We start from the raw sequence: 23095 nt of genomic DNA on the forward strand, positions 1-23095 counted from the left end.
AAACCAGACCTGAGACTTTCTTTCTCCAGTAGTTCCGGACTTCCAAGAACTATGCAGAGCAAAGCAAGTGCGTCCATGATACTGAGGAAATTTAAACTTAAATCCCTGGAAATATTCAGTTTTAGGAGGAGGTTCACGAGATTTCACAATTTAGTGAAAGGGGTTTGCGGGCTGTGAAAGTTTGGGAACCACTGCTGAAGAACCTTCCAGGACTGCTAGAGGGGGCCCTACCACTCATGAGATCGGGGGGCAATGCTTGCATGGAGGCTGGTCCACTGCTCTAAGGGACTGCTTACCTCTAAGACATCGGAGCGACCTCTTTGCTTGTAGGAGAAGATTTGAGACCTAGCTAAGCCCAAGACCATGAATCATCTCTCAACGTCAAGGTAGTAGGTCAGCTCTGTGACCTAAGGGTAAACTTTTTCATCTAGCATGACCTTCAGTTCCTATCTGGAAATTCAGTTCCTGCTGTTCCCTAGCTTTGTTAGTATCTGTGATGATCCATTTGGTGCATTTGTCCGGGGCAGGGAATAGGGCCAGCGTGAAAGAAAAATAATTAGGAAGATAAACTCAATTCCTCCATCTTGTCGTATAATTGATGCGGAGACTCAACTGCGGCACAAAAGGTTTGTGGGCTGATAAGTCAGATCTTACATTTCAGCCCTTCTCGGACATCGCCGCAGTCTGCGAGAAATCCAATTAACATTTCCTGTCAGCAGCGGCTGTGAAAAACCATCCTGAAAGGCTTTTAAAAGTGAAATGTCACAAGAAGCCAGCTTCCCCGTCCTAGCCTTGAGAAGCCCATTGTGGCAGGCCCTGCCGCTGTCTGCGGGGTTGATGTGTTCTCAGTGTGGGGTGGTCTTCTCTTGGTGGGTGGCTGCCCTGGGCTTGGACCGATCAACATCATTCCATCTGGCGCTTTACAGAAGGGATTGTATTGAGTATGGGATGGAGTTTGGAGACAGCTGGTTCCCCGTGACAAGCTGACTCCAGGAAGAGATGGACGAGTCCCCAAATGATGGAACGCTCTCCATATTTGGAGTGGCAGATATTTCCGGCTGCTGATTGTGTGCCCATGGGCTGTGGAGTGCAGCGGAGCTAGGATTGCTGAGCCATGAACCTTCACTGCGTTGCAGGTTGCATTGTCATTGGCACCTGTACGTAGTTCTACTCCTGCTTTGGCCGGGCGTGTACAGGACTGTGTATGGAGCAGGGCCCTGGAAAATCAAGCCTGTCCAGTTCAATTCAGAGTCTCTTAGCAGGCTATAGAGTGTTCCCAGGGGACTGCAGTGAGAGATGCCCCAGCCTCTTCCATTGGGCGCTCTTCCGTTCAAAGGCTGGGAAGGGTTAGTGGGTTCTTAGGATGGCCTTTTCACACCGCGGTCCACGTGTCTCCTGTTAAAACTGCTCAGCTGTTAATTTCACAACCCCATCCACTGCCAAGCAGGTTTCAGAGGAACTTGGTCTCAGGCCAAGACCATTGTTCATGTCCACTTCATTACTCTAATGCTGGCGAGAATCCAAGGTTTGTTACAGACTAGAACACTCCCTGATTCAACTCAGTTGATTTGAGCAAGGTATTGCTAATTGTTCAAAGCACATCTTGCTCTACTCTTTTCTAGCCCCATAGAGCTGGGGGCTGTAACTAGGATGTGTCTCTTTGCTATGTGTACCCAGACGGGTTCTTGGGCTCGCTCGCAGTTTGTGGTAGGGTTGTATGTGAGCACTGGGTTGCATATGCTGTTGGTTTGTTATGGTAGGGTTGCATGTGGGAGCTAGGTGATGCGCGCTGGTGGCTTGGTGTTGCAGGATTACTGTTTGCAGTTCACCAGTAATCTGCACTCTCCCCAGTGCACCTGGTCACTCCTGGGGGAATTCGGTGCCAAAAAATTAAAAATTTTGCAATATTCTTTATATTTTATTGTCAAAATAACACATTATAATGAAGCCAGTTTCAATTTTATTGGTAATTTATTTCAAAACACCTGTGCGGAGGTGTAATAATACAGACAACAAAAAAGATCTGGGACCTGTTTTTTGACAAATACATTCCTTACTAGGCATATTAGACAGCTTTGAGTAATAATTTATTTAAACTACAATGCAGAAAAGTATTTCCCACACCCCTCAGAAGCAGTGCAAAGGCTTGGGGGAGTCAGGGGTAATGGAGGATCTGAGGGAGAGGAACATAATTGTTGGGATGGGGCCTGGGAGTCAACCTGGGGGTTGTTGGGTGTGGGTGGGAGAAGTATGGAACTTTTGGGGGCTGGGGGATTGTTACAGAGTTGGGGACCCCCCCCCCATGCACACCCTGGCTGACCCCTAGCCTCTCCCATTCAGTCAGGCACATCTGCCCCTGTCCCCATGTGTCCCTGCACCCCCCCACTCAGCCACCTCTTCTCCTGTCCCTATGTGTCCCTGCACCCTCCTCTCCCATTCAGCCCCTGCCCCAGTCTGCTACCCCACTAGCCATTCTGAAGCCAAGTCTGTTATCCCCCAGCAGCCCCATGTGCCCTGCTCTGTCTGTTCCCCTCCATATCCTGTGCCTCCTCACCTGGCCCCATGGTCAGGATGCTGTGGGGAATGCAGCCTCTCCTCCCCCTATTGGCTGCTGGGCTGGTACGGCCGGTGAGCCGACTGCCCTCTGTTCTGGTGCCACAGCAGCCCCTGGTGGGCGAAAGGCATAATTGCAGCGCCTCTCCGCTAGAATGTATTTTCTGCAGAGAAAAAAATCTGCAGGGGGAGATGAATTCTGCACGTGCCCAGTGGCTCAGAATTCCCCCAGGAGTAACCTGGTGGCCAGATAGGCTGTGACTGTGTGTGGGTCCGTTCCGTGCTACTCCAGCCAAGATTCAAACTGTGATTCTTGCAGGCTCCTCCGGGTGAGTCACAAATGGAGCCCTTTCTCTAGTTGAGCCTTGGCAGATGTGCTAACTTGGCATCAGACAGCTGTCTTGATGCATTTTTTTTGCAAATACCAGGTTTCACTTTTGGCTCCTACCTGGGACAGGGCCCCTTCAGACTACCGATGGAATTGACTGCTTGTGAAAGTGATGGGTTGATAGGGGATGAAATATGGCCCAGCAGTTAGAGTGCTGGCTTGGGACTCAGGAGGTCTGCGTACATTTCCTTGCTTTGCCAAGGAACCTTAGGCCAGTCATTTAGTCTCTGTAGGGTGGGGTTATTAGCACTTCCCTGCCTCACAGTAGTGTTCATAGAATCCTAGAATATTAGGGTTGGAAGAGACCTCAGGAGGTATCTAGTGCAACCCCCTGCTCAAAGCAGAACCAGCACCAACTAAATCATCCCAGCCAGGGCTTTGTCAAGCTGGGCCTTAAAAACCTCTAAGGAAGGAGATTCCATCACCTCCCTAGGGAACCCATTCCAGTGCTTCACCACCCTCCTAGTGAAATAGTGTTTTCTAATATCCAACCTAGACCTCCCCCACTGCAACTTGAGACCATTGCTCCTTGTTCTGTCATCTGTCACCACTGAGAACAGCTGAGCTCCATCCTCTTTGGAACCCCCCACCAGGTAGTTGAAGGCTGCTATCAAATCCCCCCTCACTCTTCTCTTCTGCAAACTAAATATCTCCAGTTCCCTCAGCCTCTCCTCGTAAGTCATGTGCCCCAGCCCCCTAATCCTTTTCGTTGCCCTTCACTGGACTCTCTCCAATTTGTCCACATCCCTTCTGTAGTGAGGGGACCAAAACTGGATGCAATACTTCAGCTGTGGCCTCACCAGTGCCGAATAGAGGGGAATAATCACTTCCCTTGATCTGCTGGCAATGCTCCTACTAATGCAGCCCAATATGCCGTTAGTCTTCTTGGCAACAGGAGCACCTTGCTGACTCATATCCAGCTTCTCATCCACTGTAATCCCCAGGTCCTTTTCTGCAGAACTGCCACTTAGCCAGTCGGTCCCCAGCCTGTAGCAGTGCATGGGATTCTGCCGTCCTAAGTGCAGGACTCTGTTGGGAGATAGTATGGGAATGGGGAGAGCTCTGGCTAGAGCCAGGAACTGACTCTACATCTCCTGAGTTCCAGGCAAGTGCCTTTGCACTTGACCATCCTCTTTTCCTCCATTACACCCTCCCACCCCCATCTTCCCGCAGATCCAACCATATATCAGTGGGGAACCTGCTGTGGTGAAAACAGGCAGCGGAAGTAAGCCACGGGCTTGCTCTTAGTCATCTGCTCATGAAGGTGCAGCGAGAGCAGAACCGATATTCGTGGGCTTTTCAAAGTGCAAGTCCAGATGCATCAATATCTGCTCCTGATTTCCCAGACTCCCCGCGAGGAGGTGCCAGTCTATTGGGCTGTTCCTCAGTGACTGCTACCTAGACTTCAGAGCTGGCCAATCCCTTTGGCTGTATGGGGAACAATCAGATTTTTGTGACGAGGTGGAATAAATCTCCCTGCAGCTGTGTGCATTGCAGGCTGGTTGGATTCAAGTCCGATATTGATGAGCCCAGTGTTCTCATCAGACATAAATCTGACACTGGGGCAGAGCTGTGGGAAGATGTGGCTGGTCCTAGGAGTGAGGCTGGCTATCAGGTTGCATTGTCCTTGGGAGAAGCATTAAACCAAATTGTTTAATATCCCATTCATGAATGCAAGCACGGATGTGGCTGGATTCTGCAGTTCTAGCCTATGTTTTACACACCTGTCAGCTTGTGGGGAGGGGAGTTTGCTGAGTGAATCAAGAAGGACCCTGACGCTTGAGGTAAATGTGACTCAAAAAAGATCTATTCGAATTGGAAAAGGTGCAAAGAAGGGCAACGATCAATCCTGATCTATGGCATTTTCCAGCTCCAGGCTCCCCAGCCCCAGCTCTGCCAATGCCCCCAGCCCTAGCTCTACCCCATCCTAGCCCTGGCCCTTAGTCCACATACCCCTATTGGGTCCAGTCTTGGGCCATCCCCATGGGCAGCAGGTATCACAGGCCAGGGAAGGCTCGGCCTCCCCAAACAGCCGGGCATGGCTCCACTCACGCTCCGCCCAGAGACCCCTCCTGCTTCTCGCTCTTCCCCTGTGGTTTGGGCTGGGTTGGGACTAGGGCAGGCCTGTGGCCCGGGACTCAGGGCGGCTGGGCCTGGTTCTCGGGCTGTGCCGCCCAGCACTCTGGGGCTGGGGGTGCTTGGGTGGCCCGGGGCTGGCAGACATGTGAGTGTTTGGGGGCTCCAGCGGGGAAGGGGAGGTGCAGTGGCTGGCCAGCGTAACCCCTCTGTCAAGTACCCCTCGTGGCACTGGGGCCATGTGCTGGTAAACGGGACGTACCATTTCTGCGCCAGAGGTGGATCCAGTGCTGTGCCAGGAGGGGAGACGACCTAGCACTAGGCATATAGTCCCCTCTATTCCAGTCCTCACTGCCCACGCCGTGCACCCAGCGGGTTCCCCGAACCTCCTGCCCTTCCCGGCCTGGCTCCAGCGTGGCCTGGCCGGAGTGGCTGTATTTCTGCTGGATGTACCTAACCCGAGGCAGCGAGCATGCCTGGGAGGGGCTAGAACCCGCAGAAGGGACTGAAAATCTGCTCCCCTTGCCCCTTCCCTCTGGCTCCTGCCCTGTGCGATGGGGACTGGGCGCCCATCTGCAATGGCTCTTCTGGGTCTGAAATGGCTGCTCTGTTTAAGCACCGTTCAATCCCCCTTGTGGCGCACGGGCCGCTGCCGTGAGCCAGCGGTTCCATAGGGAGCAGCTCTGCTCAGTAGCTCTGGGTAGCTCATTGATTTGCTTTTTTTCTTTCTGCTGCCCCAACCCGATACGTTTTCATTAAACCCTCCCGGCCCGGCGGGGGCTGCGGGTCGTAAAACCTTCTGACAGGCCCTTGATCTTTCTTTATTGCTGTAGCAGCAGCTGACGCCTGAGCAGTTGCACAGCTTGGGGAAAAAGTGCTTAGCCAAGGAGCCTAGTTTTAAATCAAAACCGGGCGGGCCGGTTGGAACGCACGGTGCTGATGCGGCTCTGGCAGGGCCCAGCCGTAGCCGGATCGCTCTGTGGCCCTCCCTGGCTGGAGGGGTTAACCCAGCACTGGAGCTGATTAAAGGGGGCCATGCTGAGGGTCTTGAGTAGACACAGAACAGCAGCTTCCCTGCACCCCTGACGTGAGGGTCCCCCCCTTAGAGGTGGGAGGGGAAGTCTGTAGCCGCGACCCACCCAGAGCTGCGACGGCTAGTAAAGTGCCACTTCTGCTGGTGCTTTTTGGTGTGCCTGTTCTCCGGGGAACTAGACTGAGTCCCACCAGTCCATGTCACACCAGCCCCTGGGCCCCAGCAGACATGAAGACGGATGGTTAAGGCACAGACTTGGGAGACCTGGGATCAAGTCCCAGCTCTGCGTGTGACCTTGGGCAAGTCGTTTCGGTGCCTAAATACCTATGGGCATCTGGGCTCAACTCCCATTGATTTCAGTAGGAGTGAAGCACCTAAATGCCGCTGGGCCTTAGTCCCTCCATGCCTCAGTTTCCCCTCGGTACTAATGGCTCTGCCCTGCCTCACAGGGGGGTTGTGAGGATAAACACATAGAAGATCGTGAGGCGCTCAGGGACGATGGAAGTCGGGGCCATGCCAGTACCTTAGACTAGCAGAGATGAGGTGGGCAGAACAGTGGCCTGGGTTCATTTCGGTATCCAGTCCCCTTTGAAATAGGAGCAGTGTTGTCCAATGGCTAATGCACCTGGGTCTCTTCCCACCTCTGCCACTGTGACTGTGGCCTTGGGTGAGTCACTTCCCCCCCGCCTCAGTTTCCCATCTGGGGATAATGGTGCCTGCATTTGTAAGTGCTGTGAGAGCGCCAGTGAAACGCAAAGTAGTCGTATTTGTGAAATCCAGACGTGCCACCCTGTCCCCGCAAGGGGGCTCAGCTCCCAGGGGGGTTCTGTGCCATCTGAAGAAGCTCGGTACTGCAGCACGGCTGGACGTGCAAGGGAGGAGAGAGATTCTGGCTGGGCCCAGCCTCTATCAGGACACACAAATAAATAACATCTAAACAGGGAACGCCGTGGATTGAGCTGTATCTTGTTGAAACAGATGCTGCTTCAAAGCTGGCAGTGGTCCTTTCAAGGTAACGCAGGGTCTGGTCAATCAAAACTGGAACAAATTGCTTTCCTCTTCTCTCCGTCTTGCTGCTGTTTTGCAGTTGGTTTAGTGGCATCTCCTGGGAGCCAAGTCCCCTTTGCCTCTGACCTTCTGCCAGGGCATTGCCTGGCAAGGCCATGCCTCCCATGACCAGTGACAGCAGCTGAGCCCTCACTGCAAAGTCATTGTTGTAAGAGGTGGTGGCTAACAGCAGTGCTTAGCTCTCCCGTAGCACTGTCCACCTGCAGCTCTTCAAAGAAAGGCAAATATCGCTGTCCCCATTATACAGAGGGGAAACTGAGGCACAGGGCAGGATGATTTAGTTGGGGATTGGTCCTGCTTTGAGCAGGGGGTTGGACTAGATACCTCCTGAGATCCCTTCCAACCCTGATATTCTATGAAGCGAGTTGCCCAGACCAGTAGCAGCGCTGGGACTAGAACCCATAATATCCCGACTTATTCCAGTGCCCTGTCCTAAGTCTGTTCAGGCTAACCTGTAATAAGCCCCTCTCAGGCCCCAGTAAGCGTGGCCCTGTGCCCTTGTGAACTGCTTTAACTAAACTGGTTTAAATTCACACGTCTAGTTAGACTGTGAAACGCTGTGTATAGACCAGGCCTGACTGAACTAAGCTTAAGAGCAGTTTAAATGAGTCCGAGTGTGGTTACGCTAAGGGTTTGCCCTGCTTAAATTGATCAGTTCGGCTGCTGCACGTTTTCTTGCCCTGCCTTGGAGTTGTACCCACTCGCCTATACGTAACTGACCCTGCTGCTAACCTCTCCGCTACAACCATGGCCGCCTGATGTGAATGTAAGGGAGGCTAATCCCTGTAAGCCACATGCCGAGAGACCCAAGGAACGCAACGAGCAGGAGGCGGAAGAAGGCTTGAGTTAAAGCAGCCCCTGCGCTCCTGGAAGAAACCCCTCCTCCCAGCTCCTTTGCAAGTTCCATCAATGGAGGCTCCATTACACACTGGTACAGCAGTGTCCGGAGGGCTAAGGGAGTGAGAGCATCCCAGCCTCCAGCTGACACCACATTCCATGTCCCCTTTGAATCCAGCCTTTGGCCTTAAACTTCCCAGCCAGCGGGAGGCAGGAGAGCAATTGATTCATCTGTAAAAGGCCCAGCAAAACTCCAGCCAGCAGCTCATTGAATTGCACGTGACAGCCCGCTTGTAGGTTGGCGGGAGGTTGGCCTTGGTTCCTGTGCTCGGCCCCCGGCGGGGCATTGTGAATGGAAATTTGTCCTGGGCGATAACAGACTGGTACGCTGGATCGCGTGCCCAGGGGTTTGCGAGGTCTCTAGTAGACTGGTTTTCACTCGGGGTGGGCTACCCAGCCTGCTGGATTAGGAGCCAAGTGCAAGCAAAGAACTCTCTGCTAGCAACGATTGCCGCGGGGCCAGGGGACGAAGCAGCTTTGCGGCTTAACTGGAGCCGTGCTGTCAGGGCTTCTGCAGCTAGTCCGTCCCCGCCCCAGAGGCTGGGCTGTGGAAAGGCACCTCCTCGGGCTGTCTCTTTCCCCATCCTCCCAGGGCTGGGGAACAATGAACATTGGCCTGTTCCGCAGTCCCTGGCCCACCCCTCCCCAGGGGCAGAGCCCTCTGAATGGGTGGGGGAAGCAGGGGGGGAGAAAGACGGTGCCACATTGGCAAACTGATCTGCACTTTGCTCTCGCTCTGGCTGGTGGAGAGCTTCCATATGTCTCCTTATCGCAAAGCCCCTTCGTGCCCACTGGTAAGTGCTGGGTCACCCTCCTGTGTTCCCAGCCAGAGTAACTTGAGTTCCTTCTGCCCAGGAAACCCTATTTGCTCCCCAAAATCACTAACCCATTGACACACTCGCAATGACACCTTCCTTGTTTCTCGTACTCCCCTAGGGCATTTCCCAGGCAGTGTTCATCGGCCATGAGTGGGGCGGAGCTGTGGTGTGGAACATGTCCCTCTTTTACCCAGAGCGAGTGAGGTAAGTCACCGGCGGATGTCTCCCCTATAATTCAATCTCCAAAGGGGGCGAGGGTACCACGCAATGAGCTTTCTGACTTAGTCGTGGATTTTGTTTTGTTTTGTTTTTTCCAATCTGTCCTGAAATGAGATGATTTTGGGAAGAGAATACTGAGAAAATGCTCCCGATTCCCACTAATGTGACCAGAAGGTTTTTTTGTTCACCATATAAATTATCACCACAATCACCAACTTGACTCTTGAAAATATTTATTTGCTCAGAGCTTGGTTAGAAGCGAGATTCTACTCTGAAAAGTGACCGTGGACAAAGAGGCCTCCGTCGACTCACCAGGTCTACTCCCTGTTGTGAGTGTCAGAGGCAGAACTGTTCATTTGAGAGGCAAAAGGTTATTTTTTACTGCTCTTGACTCTTGTTAGCCCTGGAGAGCTGGATTCTATTCCTCTGGGAGCATCGTCAATTGCATCATTAACAAGGTTCCGGTCAGTTACACCTGTGCAAACTGCTGGCCTTGCTCAGGTGTTAATGAAGTCATAACCTGAGAGCACTGGGGCGGCGCAGGTGTCGCCAAGCACCTGATTTTCCCTACAGGACCTTTAGAACATGTGGTCCCATGTGAGAAGGAAAGATCCCAGCATGACTCCGAGCCCAGCTTGAGTTCCCAGTGCTGGCTAGTGGAGGAAAACCCCTGTACTCAAACTGAGCGTGCTTGATGGAGTCACTGAGGCGTAACAAACGTGACCTCTCACAAGACCATTTGTAGGGACACTTTTCAGAGTAGAGCCTCACTAGGTGAAGCTGGTGCTGGGAAAAGTTGCCAGGATGCCAGCCCGGGAGACGAGAGTTTCTCTGTTTAGCCACTGAACAAGTACAGCCTGAGTAGCAGCCCAGTAAGTTTTCTCTGCGCATCGTCCTGCCAGGCTGCCCCAACCTCTCTAGTCTTAGACGCTGACCTCTCAGTGTGGCCGTAACGCGTGTTGCCACGGTGAGAGTCCTGGAGCCTGAGCCAATTCCCGGTGAATTACTCAGCTGGATCTGAGACCAGCCTGCAGAACTGGGGTGCCGGCGGCTAGAACCTTAGTATATGGACCGAGTGGATCTGGGATTCAGTGACCTCGTTCGTTGGGCCCTTCCCCACTGACAAGTGATGCTTCACCGCGGGAGAAGGCTCTGGGCACTCGGGGCTAGAGTCTTAGATGGTGTAAATTGATGATCTGTTTAGGCCAATATGATTGTGGTGAATTATGCCTGCTGCGGACCTGGTCCTTCACATGATGTTACTCCCGGGGCCTGGGGTGTAATAGGAGTGACGGTCTCTGCTATCCATCTCCCCCGCACCAGTTTTCTCTCTCTCTCTCTCTCTCACTCACACACACACACACACACACACACACACACACACAGTATAAGTTTTAAACAAACAATTTAATACTGGTACGCAGTGATGATGATTGTGAAGCTTGGTTGTGGTGGAGGAGTCAGAGGGTGGGATATTTCCCTTACTGCTAATGATGAACTAGCAATTGGTTGAGCCCTCTAGGGTTAACTCTCACACTCTACTGTACAAGGCAGCAGGAAAGGAGGGAAGGCAGACAGTGACAGAGACACACACCCTGCGTGTGTGTGAGAGAGAGATAGGAGTACTTGTGGCACCTTAGAGACTAACAAATTTATTAGAGCATAAGCTTTCGTGGACTACAGCCCACTTCTTCGGATCCACGAAAGCTTATGCTCTAATAAATTTGTTAGTCTCTAAGGTGCCACAAGTACTCCTGTTCTTCTTTTTGCGGATACAGACTAACACGGCTGTTACTCTGAAACTTGAGAGAGAGATGCGCATTTCCCCTTTAAGTATGAAGAGTGGGGTCAGAAGTACACTCACTTGTTAATTAGATCAGCAAGCTGAGACCCTGCTGCTGCCTGGAAGCTCCCTCTGTCTTGTGTCCCCCCTGCTCTATGGAAGATGGGGTAAGCGGGATGCAGGAGCAGGGGGACACTCTGACATTAGCCCTCTCTTCCTCCCCCCACGCAGCAAGAGGAGTCTCGGGGAGCAGCTCCAAGGCAGAGCGCAGGAGCAGCACATGGCAGTGGGGGGAGGGACAGCTGCAATTGCTAGCCTGCTGGGCAGCTGCTGCACAGGGAACATAGGGGAGCTGCTAGGGGGGCTGCCGGTCCACCCTGGTTCCACCCACCCACCAGCTAGCTCCTCCGGGCTGCTCTTCCTGCAAGCAGTGGACAAAGCAGGCGGCTGCCAAACGATGTTAGAAGGGAGCATTGCACAACTTTAAACGAGCATGTTCCCTAATTGATCAGCAACATAACAACGAAACAACTTTAACCGGGACTACTTTAAGAGAGGAGTTACTGTACTACTCTCCTATCACAGAAACCATGGCTCTGCTTCCCCCAGACCCCTTCACGGTGGAGTTCTAGTGAAGGCGCTCCATGTGCTTGACGCTCCGAGGGAGCACCTGAAAAGGTCCACATCTCACTTCTCTGAAGCCTGCTCGTGGGTGACTTCTTGTCCCATGTAAATGCCCCTGTGTGTGCGCGCAGCCCAATGCCAGTGTGCGAATTCGGAGTCTGCCGTTTAAATCCGAGCGTATCGCTCCTGGTTGTAAACTGGGTCTTTTGGTTTCTCCCTCTCTGATTCCTGCTGCTGGTGTCTTAGGGCAGTGGCTGCACTGAACACGCCCTACAGACCTGCGGACCCCAAAGTGGATATCATGGAGACGATCAAAGCCCGTCCTGTGTTTGACTATCAGCTTTATTTCCAGGAGCCGGTGAGTACGAGCCAAAGATGTTCTATTCCCAGTGTGCTGGGTACATGCGCTCCATGGGTTCTGTTCTCCTGCCTGCCAGTCCCGTGATGTAAGGCATCAACAGAGAACTCTACCTGAGGAAATATAAAGGATGGCTCTGGCTAGAGGGCCAGATTCAGAGCTGCTGTAAATCCATATAAGTGGATTGACTTCAGTCTAGCTCTGATGGCTTCCACCAGTCGAAGATCTAGCCCCATAGTGCCATAAAGGGAGAGCTCGTAAGGTAATAAAACAGTTGGAGCGGAGAAAGTTTGCCTGACAGAGATGGTTCCATTGGTAACGTTCTCTCTCCTTCTGATAAGACATCCGCCCTTGGTCGTATGCCTCACTGATGATGTAGTATGTACCAGGGGTGCGCTCTGTCCATCAGATGAGATGTTAAACTGAGACTGATTCTGCCTGTATTTGGTATCTGTCCAGGCAGGGGGTTAAAGATCCCCTCGCACTATTCCAAAAGTGTTAAGAGACAATGACAGACACCTGGGCACTGCTCCCCCCATCTTACCACCCTTGGACATCTCAGCCGCTGTGGAAACCAGTTCCAACGTCCAAGTGTCTAGAAAGGGTCATGGAATTGAGGAAGCCACTGCAGGGTTTGCGCAAGGATCCGCAAGATTCATGAGCTCCCCTGCCCGCCTTTTTAAATAGCCCTGAGCAACAAATTCCTGCTCTTGCCTTCGGTGCCTCAGAGGCTTTGTTCGAAGAGGCTTATCCGAGCGTTAGAGGCACTGGGCATGGGCAGTGCCAGGTTAAGGACGGTAGACGATGCCACGCTAATGGGCGTGTGCACTGCTCACGAGCAAAGGCCATTGGCCGGGACTAGGCAAGGCTCCCATTGGGCTTTCCAAGCACGGCCAAAGCATGGAAAATCTCACAAGCTGCCCCCAGCAAATGGGTCAGCAAAGGACGTGGCGGGATTGCCTTCATCTGGCCACTTGCCACCTACAGCTACCTTGACGCTCTCCAGCCATGACCAGCTGGTAAGTCCTAGGGGACATTGAGTCCAGTCCCCTGCTAGCACAGGCGACCCCGAGTCAGCAGAGTGCAGCAGGTCTCCTCAAAACAGCTCTGCCTCCCGTCCATGCGCGCTGTGGCGCCGGGCTGGTCTGGCCGATAGCTGCACCCTGCGGCTTGAACTCTGCATCACAACCGGCGCACACGCATCAAGTCCCCCGCTGGGAATTGCATCCCAGCACGTACCTACCTGGACTAATGCAGCAGCGGGGGGCGTCCCAGTGTCTTTGCTGCACGGCTGGCTGGGTGAGTGGGACTCATGCTCCAATCAGATGTAACCGAACTCTCCCTTGCTGCCTGCCCCCTGCTAGGGACGCAGCCCCGGCTGCTGGGTCAACGTGCCATCAGCAGCTGCTGAGCTAGGCTGGGACAGCGGGATCATTCCTCCCCGAGCTATTGTGCAGTGCTGAGGTGACACGTCCGCACCGCAGCAACTCGCAGGGAGGCTGCCGAGGCCACATTAAAGCCCCTGGCTCGGCAGCGGCTGTGGAACCTGTCTGCTCCCTTATTATGTCCCCTGGGTGCCCCTTGTGTCCTGTGATCCCCCCAATTTTTCCACAGTTCCCACCAACCCTTGGTCAGGAGAAGAACGGACAAGACCAGGGCCCGTTCCTGGCGAGGGATGTTCCGCTCTCTCCCCACTGGGGCAGAACATCCTGCTTCCGTGTGGCTCTCCGACCCAACGGCTTATGGATCAAGGGCGGAGACTCGAGCTCACGTTTCTTGTGTGGTGTCCTGAAGGGCAATGGGTTAGTTCCAGGGCAGCCCAGTATCCCTCTGAGACACGCCCACAGCCGCGTGGCTGCGGAACCCATCACAGCTGGCAGATGTCTGCCTGAACCGAAACCCGTTCCAAATGGGCTCTTCCCAGAGAGGTCTAGAGCGGATCGAGATGAGGGGGGGCCCTAATAAGTGTCGGGTGCTAGAGCCTGCTGGGAAAGTCTCTGGCGTTAAAGCCAGGCATGTGAGTAATTACAGGCGGGGGTGGAGTGATTGCAGTGGATTGATGCTGGCAGGTGGATCCCGTTAGCCAGCCCTAGGTACGAGAGGGATTGGTGTGTCTCTTGGGGGCTGTGGGAATGAAGGGCTGAGGCAGAAGAGGTCCTGCAAGGACGGTCCAGGAGCAGATCCGTTTGGGGGAGAACTCAGGTTGAGGCTTTGATTTGAGTTACAAGCCCCGGGGAGGGAAAAGGGTGGAGTACAAGCGGTTTGGTTTTCTGGGCATGTCTACACTAGAAGCGCTACATTGGCGCAGCTGCACCGATGCAGCGCGTCTGTTGAAGACGCCGTATGCCACCGGGAGAGCGTCCCCCGCCGACAGAGCACCAGTGTGGATAGCACTTAGGTCTCTGGAACTTGCATCACTTTTTCCCCACCCCTGAGCGCTGTAATTTGGATCGATTTAAGTGGTCGTGTAGACCCGCCCCGTGTCTGGAGCAGGGTGGGAACTCCACCTGCTCAGTCCCTGTTCTCTATGCAAAATTAAATGTGGAAGGCTGCCTCTCTTGACAGAGGGCAGGTGGATAACGACCCATTAGCACGCTCATCTCATAGCTGGGGGTCGGGCCTCTGAGCTGCGCTGACGATGGCAAGTGTATTTCCGCCTGTCGGAGGCTGAAGACCGAGCCATGCGTCCCTTAGAGCACGTTAGAAATCCGATTAGCTGACTCGAACTGGTGGTACATGGCGAGTTTTCCAGCGTGAATTCCGCCCTGGCCTCGCATATTCCCTTCGCACTTTGTCTTTGAAATGATAATTAGGCAGATGGCCCCTCCATGTGTTTTCAGCCCAAGAGGCAGAGCTGGGCTTTGTTTGTCACGCTTGGCAGGCTGGTGAGGAGATAAAGAAAGAACAGAGGGACTTTCTGGTGCTTTCAAGATAGGAAGACGCTCCTGCCCTTTGAGCAAAGAGGCCTTGGCAGAGGGAATGAAAGGGGATGTTCTGAGCTCTGCTGCATAGGGCCTTGGAGAATAAGGAATTGAAGGGGCCAGGGAGCCAGGGCTGGATTTTAAGAGGGGCTAGATGCAGGCATAGTATTGATTTCCCCACCCAGCCACCGCGCTCTGCTGTGAGAGATTCTAGTCCAACCTCCAGGAAAATAAGGAGTGAGGAGCTATTGGAAAACGTTGGGGGAAGAAGGGGAGGCTCTGAATCCGAAGCAGAGTGATGGCTGGAAGTTCCCGTCCGGGGATGTGACTGACCTGTCATTAGTTTGGAGTTGCTTTGCTGACTAGGGGTTTTAAACTGGGTCTTTCTAGTGTGAGATCTACACAGAGCAGCAGCCAGGCTGCATAGGCCCCCAGTTCGAAACCCCCCCGCCCCCCCCCCCGGTATCCTATTAAACGCTGTGGGGTTGAGTCGTCTTTCTGAGCTAGGCAAATGAAGCCGTGTGCTATACATGGTGGGTGTTTCCTTCTGGGTGAGCCCGGGAGCTTCTCTTCACTTTGCCCAAATGTCCGAGACCACATTTGCAAGCGGAGTGTGGAACTTGCGTCCCGGCTGCCTCTGCACGAGCAAACGGGACAACTGCACAGGCAGAGGGGTAACGAAGCATCTGAATGCGCATTTGCACCTGGCCTGACTCCGTGCACGGACACAGGCGCGCTTTTCGGATCATACAAATAGAAGGCCGTTCCCCAGGCAGGAGTTTGGAACAGCAGTGAACGGTATGGTCGTAAATACCCCAGGACGGCCGCGTGGCGTAATGAAACAGCCTTTAACCACACGCCCAAACAAGCGTTCCGTACCTGGCTCTAGGAGCCGCGTCAGGCATCCTCTGGCTTTATAATTCAAGACAAACCTTCATCTTTAAAGCTCACCCCTCTGGCAGGGAACGGCCCCCCGAGCCAGCTAGCAAGGTGTAATCTTTCTCAACGTGCGCTGTTCTAGCCCGACAAATCCCAGGTTTGAGCGGAAATCACAGCTTTGCCTTAACCGCCAGTTTATTAAACTCCATCAACACGCTGTCTTCATCTGGAAGTTAAGTCTCCATATCCCACTGAAACCCATTTATCTTCTCAGCTCCTTTCTCCGCCCTTTCACCTGCGTGACGCCAAATTGGATAGGGCGCCGCGGATCCAGACACAGCAGTATTTCTGACGTCTGCTTTTTTTAAATGGTGGGGGGGAGGGAGCAGTCTGTTCAGCATCCCGCGGTGCATCGCTGCAGTGGTCAGAGATGAAAACTGGACTGTTGTCTGCTTAGCAGAGCGATGGACGAATCCCTTGGCTTAACGAGGGCGGGTGCTGTATAAGCTTCAGAGGATACAGCTCTGCTGAGGCACCTCAATTCCGGCCTGCAGCACCCCTTGTTCTTGCAGTGATGGCAGAGCCACGCCCCTGCACTCCTCACAGCTCTGCCCTGCACCCCGTATGAGCCTGAGCTCCCCCACATCGTTTGCTGCTGCACCTCACTCCTGACCTGCAGCACTCCTGCTATTCCACACCAGGGTTCCCTGCACCTGGCTCTGCTCATGCCCCTTGATCTTGACCTACAGCTCTCCCTGCTAGGCCAGCCCTGCCCCTCGTCTCCCCCAAAGCTTAGCAGGGCCCCTGGGTGCCGTGTGGCCTGTGGGAATGAGCACAGGCCTGGGAGTCGGGAAATCTGGAGAATTACTGATGCCTCAGGAGGGATCGTCTGAGTTTAGGCTGGAATTTTGAAAAGAGCCCAGTGGGGAGTTAAGTGCGTAACTCCTTTGAAAATCCCAGCCTGGCTGCAGGTCTGCAGCTGTGAATCACTGTCTGGAGGAGATGAGGGATGTGTGAGACCTCTAGGGCTGCAGGCTTCCCCCTGGCTGAGGACTGAGGGGAGGACTCTACTTTTTCCACCCCAGTGTGCAAGAGGTCAGTGAGTAGAGGGAGGTGAGGGCCAGCAGGAGCAGGACAGGGTTGGGAGAAGCAGCAGACGGGTGGCAGGATCATGAGACCAGCACTGAGATCTGTTTCGACACTGCAGTAAGAAGCAGACTTGTATCGCGACAGCGTCCTACGCCGCAGGTCGTGAAATGCGTGGGAAGCTGGGACACTCGCTGGTTTCACTTCCTAAGGTCTCAGGCCAAAGAGTCTTTTGCTTTTGAGGCACCCGGGGCCTCGTGCCTGGGTTATGCAAGGAATATGAATGAAAACCCAGCCAGAACCCCTGGGCTCCATGCTGAGAGCGCACGAGACAGGCGTCCTCCTTGGGTCTGATGGGAGCTTGCAAGCTGCTTCCAAAGCCTCGCACACCAGGGCTGCCGTCCCTGCTGGTGCTGGCTTCAGCTCGGATTGGCTTGTGCAGCTTTCACAAGAATGATGAGAGTTAAGAGCTGGTGATTGCGGGTGCAAATACTAGCGCCGACAGTTTGCCCAGCTGTGCCCGCCGGGCCCACGGTTAGAAGTGGCAGAGGTTAGCCGGGCAGCTGAGAATTAGCTCCCTCAAGGAAGCGAATCTGCTATTTCAAATCAAGCCTGAAATCAGACTTGCAAAGGAGGAATTAACATTTTGCTAGCTCCAAAACTCCACTTTTGATTCCGCTCCAGAGGTTTTGGCCGCCCGTTAGCTAACGGCTCCATGTGTACGTAGCCTGAGGCGCTCGCAGCTCAGCTCTGGAGGGGGGAAAGTTGGCCTTTGTGCTCCTCCGGTACCGAGCTGGCTCGGTGCAGGGCCGTGCCCTCTACCCCTGGCAGCAGGAGGGGAGCGGCATAGGAACCACTCTGCTGGCTCCATGCCACTAAAGCGTCCCCTGCTCTGGGCTGAGCCACCCATGGCTGACTGTAGCGCCAGGATCTGCCACCAGCATGATGCAAAGGAGAATCACTGCACTGCAGGATCGGGGCCCGGAACGCTAAGTCCCCTTCGCAGGTTAGAAAGCATGAGCCTCGACTCACGGAGCGTGAGTGTCGTCCGCGGCTGCCGCCGGAGAACCCCTTGCAATCAGGGTTGGTCAATCGGATTCAATGTCCCTCGTAGCAAACTGTCTTCTGGGGACACCTCTTGTGCTTGCCGACAGTAGGTAATTGACTGTGTTCTGCGGTACTTGTTCTGCAGACTTCAGCAAACTCAGGGAGTTGGTACGTAAAATTCCATGGGAAGCAAGTCTAAGGAGAAAAATAACAGAAGGGAATTGGTAGTTTTTCAAAGAGACATTATTACAGGCACACAAGCAAACTATCCCACTGTGTAGGAAAGATAGGAAGTCTGGCAAGAGACCAGCCTGGTTTAACCAGGAGATCTTCAATGATCTAAAAATAAGAGTCCTACAAAAAGTGGAAACTAGGTCAAATTACAAAGGATGAATATAAACAAATAACACATGTACGTAGAGACAAAATTAGAAAGGCCAAGGCACGAAACAAGATCAAACTAGCCAGAGACGTAAAGGGTAACAAGAAAACATGCTACAACTTAGGAAGGAACAATCAGTTGCACACATACAAAATGGGAAATGACTGCCTAGGAAGGAGTACTGCGGAAAGGGATCTGGGGGTCATAGTGGATCACAAGCTAAATATGAGTCAGCAGTGTCATGCTATTGCAAAAAAAGCAAACATCATTCTGGGATGTATTAGCAGGAGTGTTGTAAGCAAGACACGAGCAGTAATTCTTCTGCTCTACTCCACACTGACTAGGCCTCAACTGGAGTATTGTGTCCTGTTCTGGGTGACACATTTCAGGAAGGATGTGGACAAATTGGAGAGAATCCAGAGAAGAGCAACAAAAAATGATTAAAAGTCTAGAAAACGTGACCTGTGACGGAAGATTAAAAAAATTGGGTTTTTTACTCTGGAGAAGACAAGACAGAGAGGACATGATAGCAGTTTTCAAGTACATAAAAGGTTGTTACAAGGAGGAGGGAGAGAAATTGTTCTCCTTAACCCCTGAGGATAGGACAAGAAGCAGTGGGCTTAAATTGCAACAAAGGAGGTTTAGGTTGGACATTAGGAAAAACTTCCTAGCTGTCAGGGTGGTTATGCACTGGAATAAATTGCCCAGGGAGGTTGTGGAATCTCCACCCATAATTTTTTAAGAGCAGGTTTGGCAAATACCTGTCAGGGATGGTCTAGATAATACTTAGTCCTGCCATGAGCGCAGGCGACTGGACTAGATGACCTCTCAAGATCCCTTCCAGTTCTATGATTCTGTATACCACTGCTATCCATATCAATGGTGTTGTACATGTTTATGTATGGTATGGTATATCACCACCTCAGCCCCCCCCAACTCCCCACTAAGTGTCCTGATATTTTACTGTTAGGATCTGGTCACCCTAGGAGGGGGTGAGCAGGGACACCATGAAGGGCATGTCCTGAGAGCGAGTTGATGATCACCAGCTAATGGGAATTGCATTTACACTTCAGCCTCTGTATGTGGTTTCTGGGTGGGTGGATCAGAGCATCAATTTCTTCTGAAGGCAGTTTCCAATCTGGATGGGCAGAGAACGTACTTTGAAGTCTGTTCCTGCCAGACAGTGACCGGAATTAATAGCGATGCAAGGAGGCTGGTGAACCAGCGCTTTCCCTTTGAGATGGTTGGGAGTGAATTTGTTTTATTAGTGTTCATGAAAAAGACAGATTGATGATGCTGGCCAGACTCAGGTGTAGCACAAACCTTTTACACAGCTCGGTTAGTGCACCCCAATCCTGTCCCCTCCCCCCCTTTCCATTCCAGTCCTGAGCCTGGCACTGCATTCAGTCAGGCTAGATACTGTGGCGTGTTTTAATGGGCATAGCTGGGGCCTGGAATGAGCTCCACCAAACATTGATTCCCTTGCTGGGCTGGGAGTTAAGCCCCAATTGCAGCTGGAGACGTTGAGGGGGAAGGGGTCGGTATGGGATCTGTTCTGAGGATGAAGGGAAGTTTGGGGTTTCGAGGGCTCTTCAGCATGTCTCGCCCACTGCAAAACTTCTTTACAAAAGTGAGGACGGTGAGATCTGTCTTCGCTGCAGTTAGTCCAGGCTCTTACCCGGGGGTGCCCCCTAATCACCTTCCCCTCCCCACACATATCCCTCTCCCGCTGGTCCCGTTGGGGGTGTGGGGTGGAACCTATGTCCCGCTTTCACTTGGGCTGGTAGCCCAGGGCGCAGGCTAAACCGCTCTGTGCTGATAGCCCTCCAGGGCCTTCCCACAATTCCCCCTGTGTGCCCAGCAGGCCAGGCAAGCTCTCCCACAGTTCAGTGGGGTAGAATCATAGAGCGGCTCAGTTTGCTGCAGCACAGAAACACATGGGCTGCGCCCCCAGAAGTCCTAGCGACACACGGGGGGGAGCACAGCCCCAGTGGGTGGCAGGAACTTGAGCAGGGCTTTGCGGGGTGGCTGCACGCCCTGGGCTTGGCTGACTGCTGAAGGGGGGAGCGGGAGCAACTGGCATTTAACTAGAAAGCAAAACCTCAAAAGGGGCCTGATACAGCCTCAGGAAATGCAGTGTCAGCTTCTCCGCTTCAAATTAATATGTGCATATGTTACTTGTTCCCCTCTGATAGGCTCATTTAGACTCCCCACGCTTGCAGTGAAGGACACATGGCAAAGTCATTGCAGAGTGAGGTTTTCTCTAGCTCCGTTCTTACTCGTAGCAAGGCCAGAAGGGGCCGTTGGGACCGTCTGGTCTGCCCTCCTGGCTGTCACAGGCCAGAGAACTCCCAGCGGCCTAGGAGCTGAACATCTGGATATTCAAGGAAGTGCAGGATCGCCTGGCAGTGTGTGCTGCCGTTTCTGCCCGGTGGCTGTGGCGCATATCGTAGAATCATAGAAGAGACCTCAGGAGGTATCTAGTCCAACCCCTGCTCAAAGCAGGACCAATCCCAACTAAATCATCCCAGCCAGGGCTTTATCGATATCCCAGTTCAACTAGTATCAGTCTCTGGGAGGTGAAAGGCACCTAGATACCAGGGGGCTGGGTAGCAGTACAAACCCCTAGAACAGCCCAGGGCTTCAGGGCCATTGAGGTAATCCCTCCAGATCCAGGGTAAATAGGATGTCTGAATGCAGGTGCCATAATTACAGGGCTCGCTGTCCCTCTCCCCTCTCTGGTCTCTCCAAATGCACCTCCCCGCTGCCAGGCCTTGGGTCTTTACCTCTCCTGGGATGGAATCCTGCAGTTCTCCACTCAGACCAGGCCCTGGGGCACAGAGTCCCTGTGGTTCACTGTACTTAGCCAGCAAGTTCAGCCCCTGCACTTCTTCCCTGAGGACATCTGTGACCACCAGCGAATAGAGTGACCAGACCCGGGATTAAACCAAAGAATCGTTTAATCTTAACAGTAGAAGCAAAGCTAATGGAAGTGTAAAAGGATTGTAAAGCACTGATGGTCTGTACCACCTGGAGGCTTATCATGCTGAGGTGTGCCTTGGAAGGCAGCCCCCCAGCGGGTGTCTGTTCCCTCAAATAATAGAACCCCCTCCCTAGAGAGAGTAAGTTTTAGCCAACCAGTAATCCTTTGTCTTTTTCCTTTTGTCTTTTCCTCCAAGGCCCTTTTGCCCAAAGCTAGCTGTGGGCATTGTCCCCTGTAGAGGGCACCACTGCACCAGCATCTGTAAATACACTACACATCCCTGTGCCTGGTATACCTATCTCATAGAGCTGGAAGGTACCTTAAAGTGTCATTGAGTCCAGTCCTCTGCCTTCACAACAGGGCCAAGTACCATCCCTAACATGTTTTTGCCCCAGGTCCCTAAATGGCCCCCACAAGGATTGAACTCACAACACTGGATTTAGCAGGCTAATGCTCAAACCACTGAGCTATCCCCCCCCACTAACACCTCCAGCCTGAAGCAAATATAAATAGGGCTGTGACAGGCTGGATTTATTTCCCCTTGTCATGCCAGGCTGCGTCAGCCAGATGGTTTTAATTCTGATTGCTTCAAAACAGCTGGAGAGCCAGGGCCTGGCATTTATTATTTATTCTCTCCTTTCGACGAATAATGATTGTGCTGGGCAAAGCTCAATGAAATTACTGCGTATTCCCCGGAAAGCCTGCATCAGCTCTCAGCTCCGCGTGCTGCCCTTCTGCCACCACCCCTGCAGCTTCCCAAGGAAGTGGAGCCGCTGCCATGCAGACGTCAGCCTGGCAGAGCGTTGGAGGGAAGCAGAAAAGCTGCAGGAAGTACTGAGTGGGCTGATGGGTCCAGATTTCATAAGGGGTCCAGATTTGCCTGATGGGTCCAGATTTCATAAGGGGTAATGGAGAGCAATTGTTATTCCTACACTCCTTTATGGATGCAAAGCCTGGGTGACTATCGACAGCACCTCAAGAGTCTGGAGAGGTACCACCAACGATGCCTCCAGGAGATCCTTCGCATCTAGTGGGGAGATCGCCACACTAACGCCAGCATGTACCTGGAAAGATAATGGAGCAAATAATAAAGCAATCAATTTGCAAACATCCAGAAGATAATAAGGTGATAAATAACAGCATGGATTTATCAAGAACAAATCGTGTCAAACCAACCTGATAGTTTTCTTTGGCAGGGTAACAAGCCTTGTGGATAGGGAGGAAGCGGTAGATGTGGTATATCTTGACTTTAATAAAGCTTTTGATACTGTCTCGCATGACCGGCTCATAAACTAGGGAAATGCAACCTAGATGGAGCTATGATAAGGTGGGTGCAAAACTTGTTGGAAAACCGTTCCCAGAGAGTAGTTATCAGTGGTTCAGTCATGCTGGAAGGACATAACAAGTGGGGTCCCAAGGGGATCACTTCTGGATCCAGTTCTGTTCGATATCTTCCTCAATGATGTAGATAATGGCAGAGAGAGTACACTTATAAAGTTTGCGGACGATACCAAGCTGGGAGGAGTTGCAAGTGCTTTGGAGGATAGGATTAAAATTCAAAATGATCTGGACAAACTGGAGAAATGATGCCCAATGGTTCCTTCCACTTAGGAAGGAACGATCAGTTCCACACATACAAAATGGGAAATGACTATCTAGGAAGGAGTATTGTGGAAAGGGATCCAAGGGTCATAATGGACCACAAGCTAAATATGAGTCAACAGTGTAACTCTGTTGCAAAAAAAGCGAACATCATTCTAGGTTGTATTATCAGGAGTATTGTAAGCAAGACACGAGAAGTAATTCTTCTGCTCTATTCTGCGCTGACTAGGCCTCAACTGGAGTATTGTGTCCAGTTCTGGGCACCACATTTCAGGAAGGATATGGACAAATTGGAGAAAGTCCAGAAAGAGCAACAAAAATGATTAAAGGTCTAGAAAACATGACCTGTGAGGGAAAATTGACAAAATTGGGTTTGTT

At 52.6% G+C, this 23095-nt stretch overlaps 1 protein-coding gene across 2 annotated transcripts in view; it reads left to right on the forward strand.

Annotated features, from left to right (window-relative positions):
• LOC128835010 (bifunctional epoxide hydrolase 2-like) overlaps positions 1 to 23095 on the forward strand; it is a 97955-nt gene that overhangs the window by 51285 nt on the left and 23575 nt on the right. For both annotated transcript variants that reach the window (XM_054024291.1, XM_054024292.1), the window contains exons 11-12: positions 8952 to 9037; positions 11706 to 11817. In XM_054024291.1, coding sequence (XP_053880266.1) covers positions 8952 to 9037; positions 11706 to 11817 — 198 coding nt within the window. The remainder of the gene's footprint in view (positions 1 to 8951; positions 9038 to 11705; positions 11818 to 23095) is intronic.

Source organism: Malaclemys terrapin, chromosome 3 (genome assembly GCF_027887155.1).
Source record: "Malaclemys terrapin pileata isolate rMalTer1 chromosome 3, rMalTer1.hap1, whole genome shotgun sequence".
Classification (NCBI taxonomy): Eukaryota; Metazoa; Chordata; order Testudines; family Emydidae; genus Malaclemys; species Malaclemys terrapin.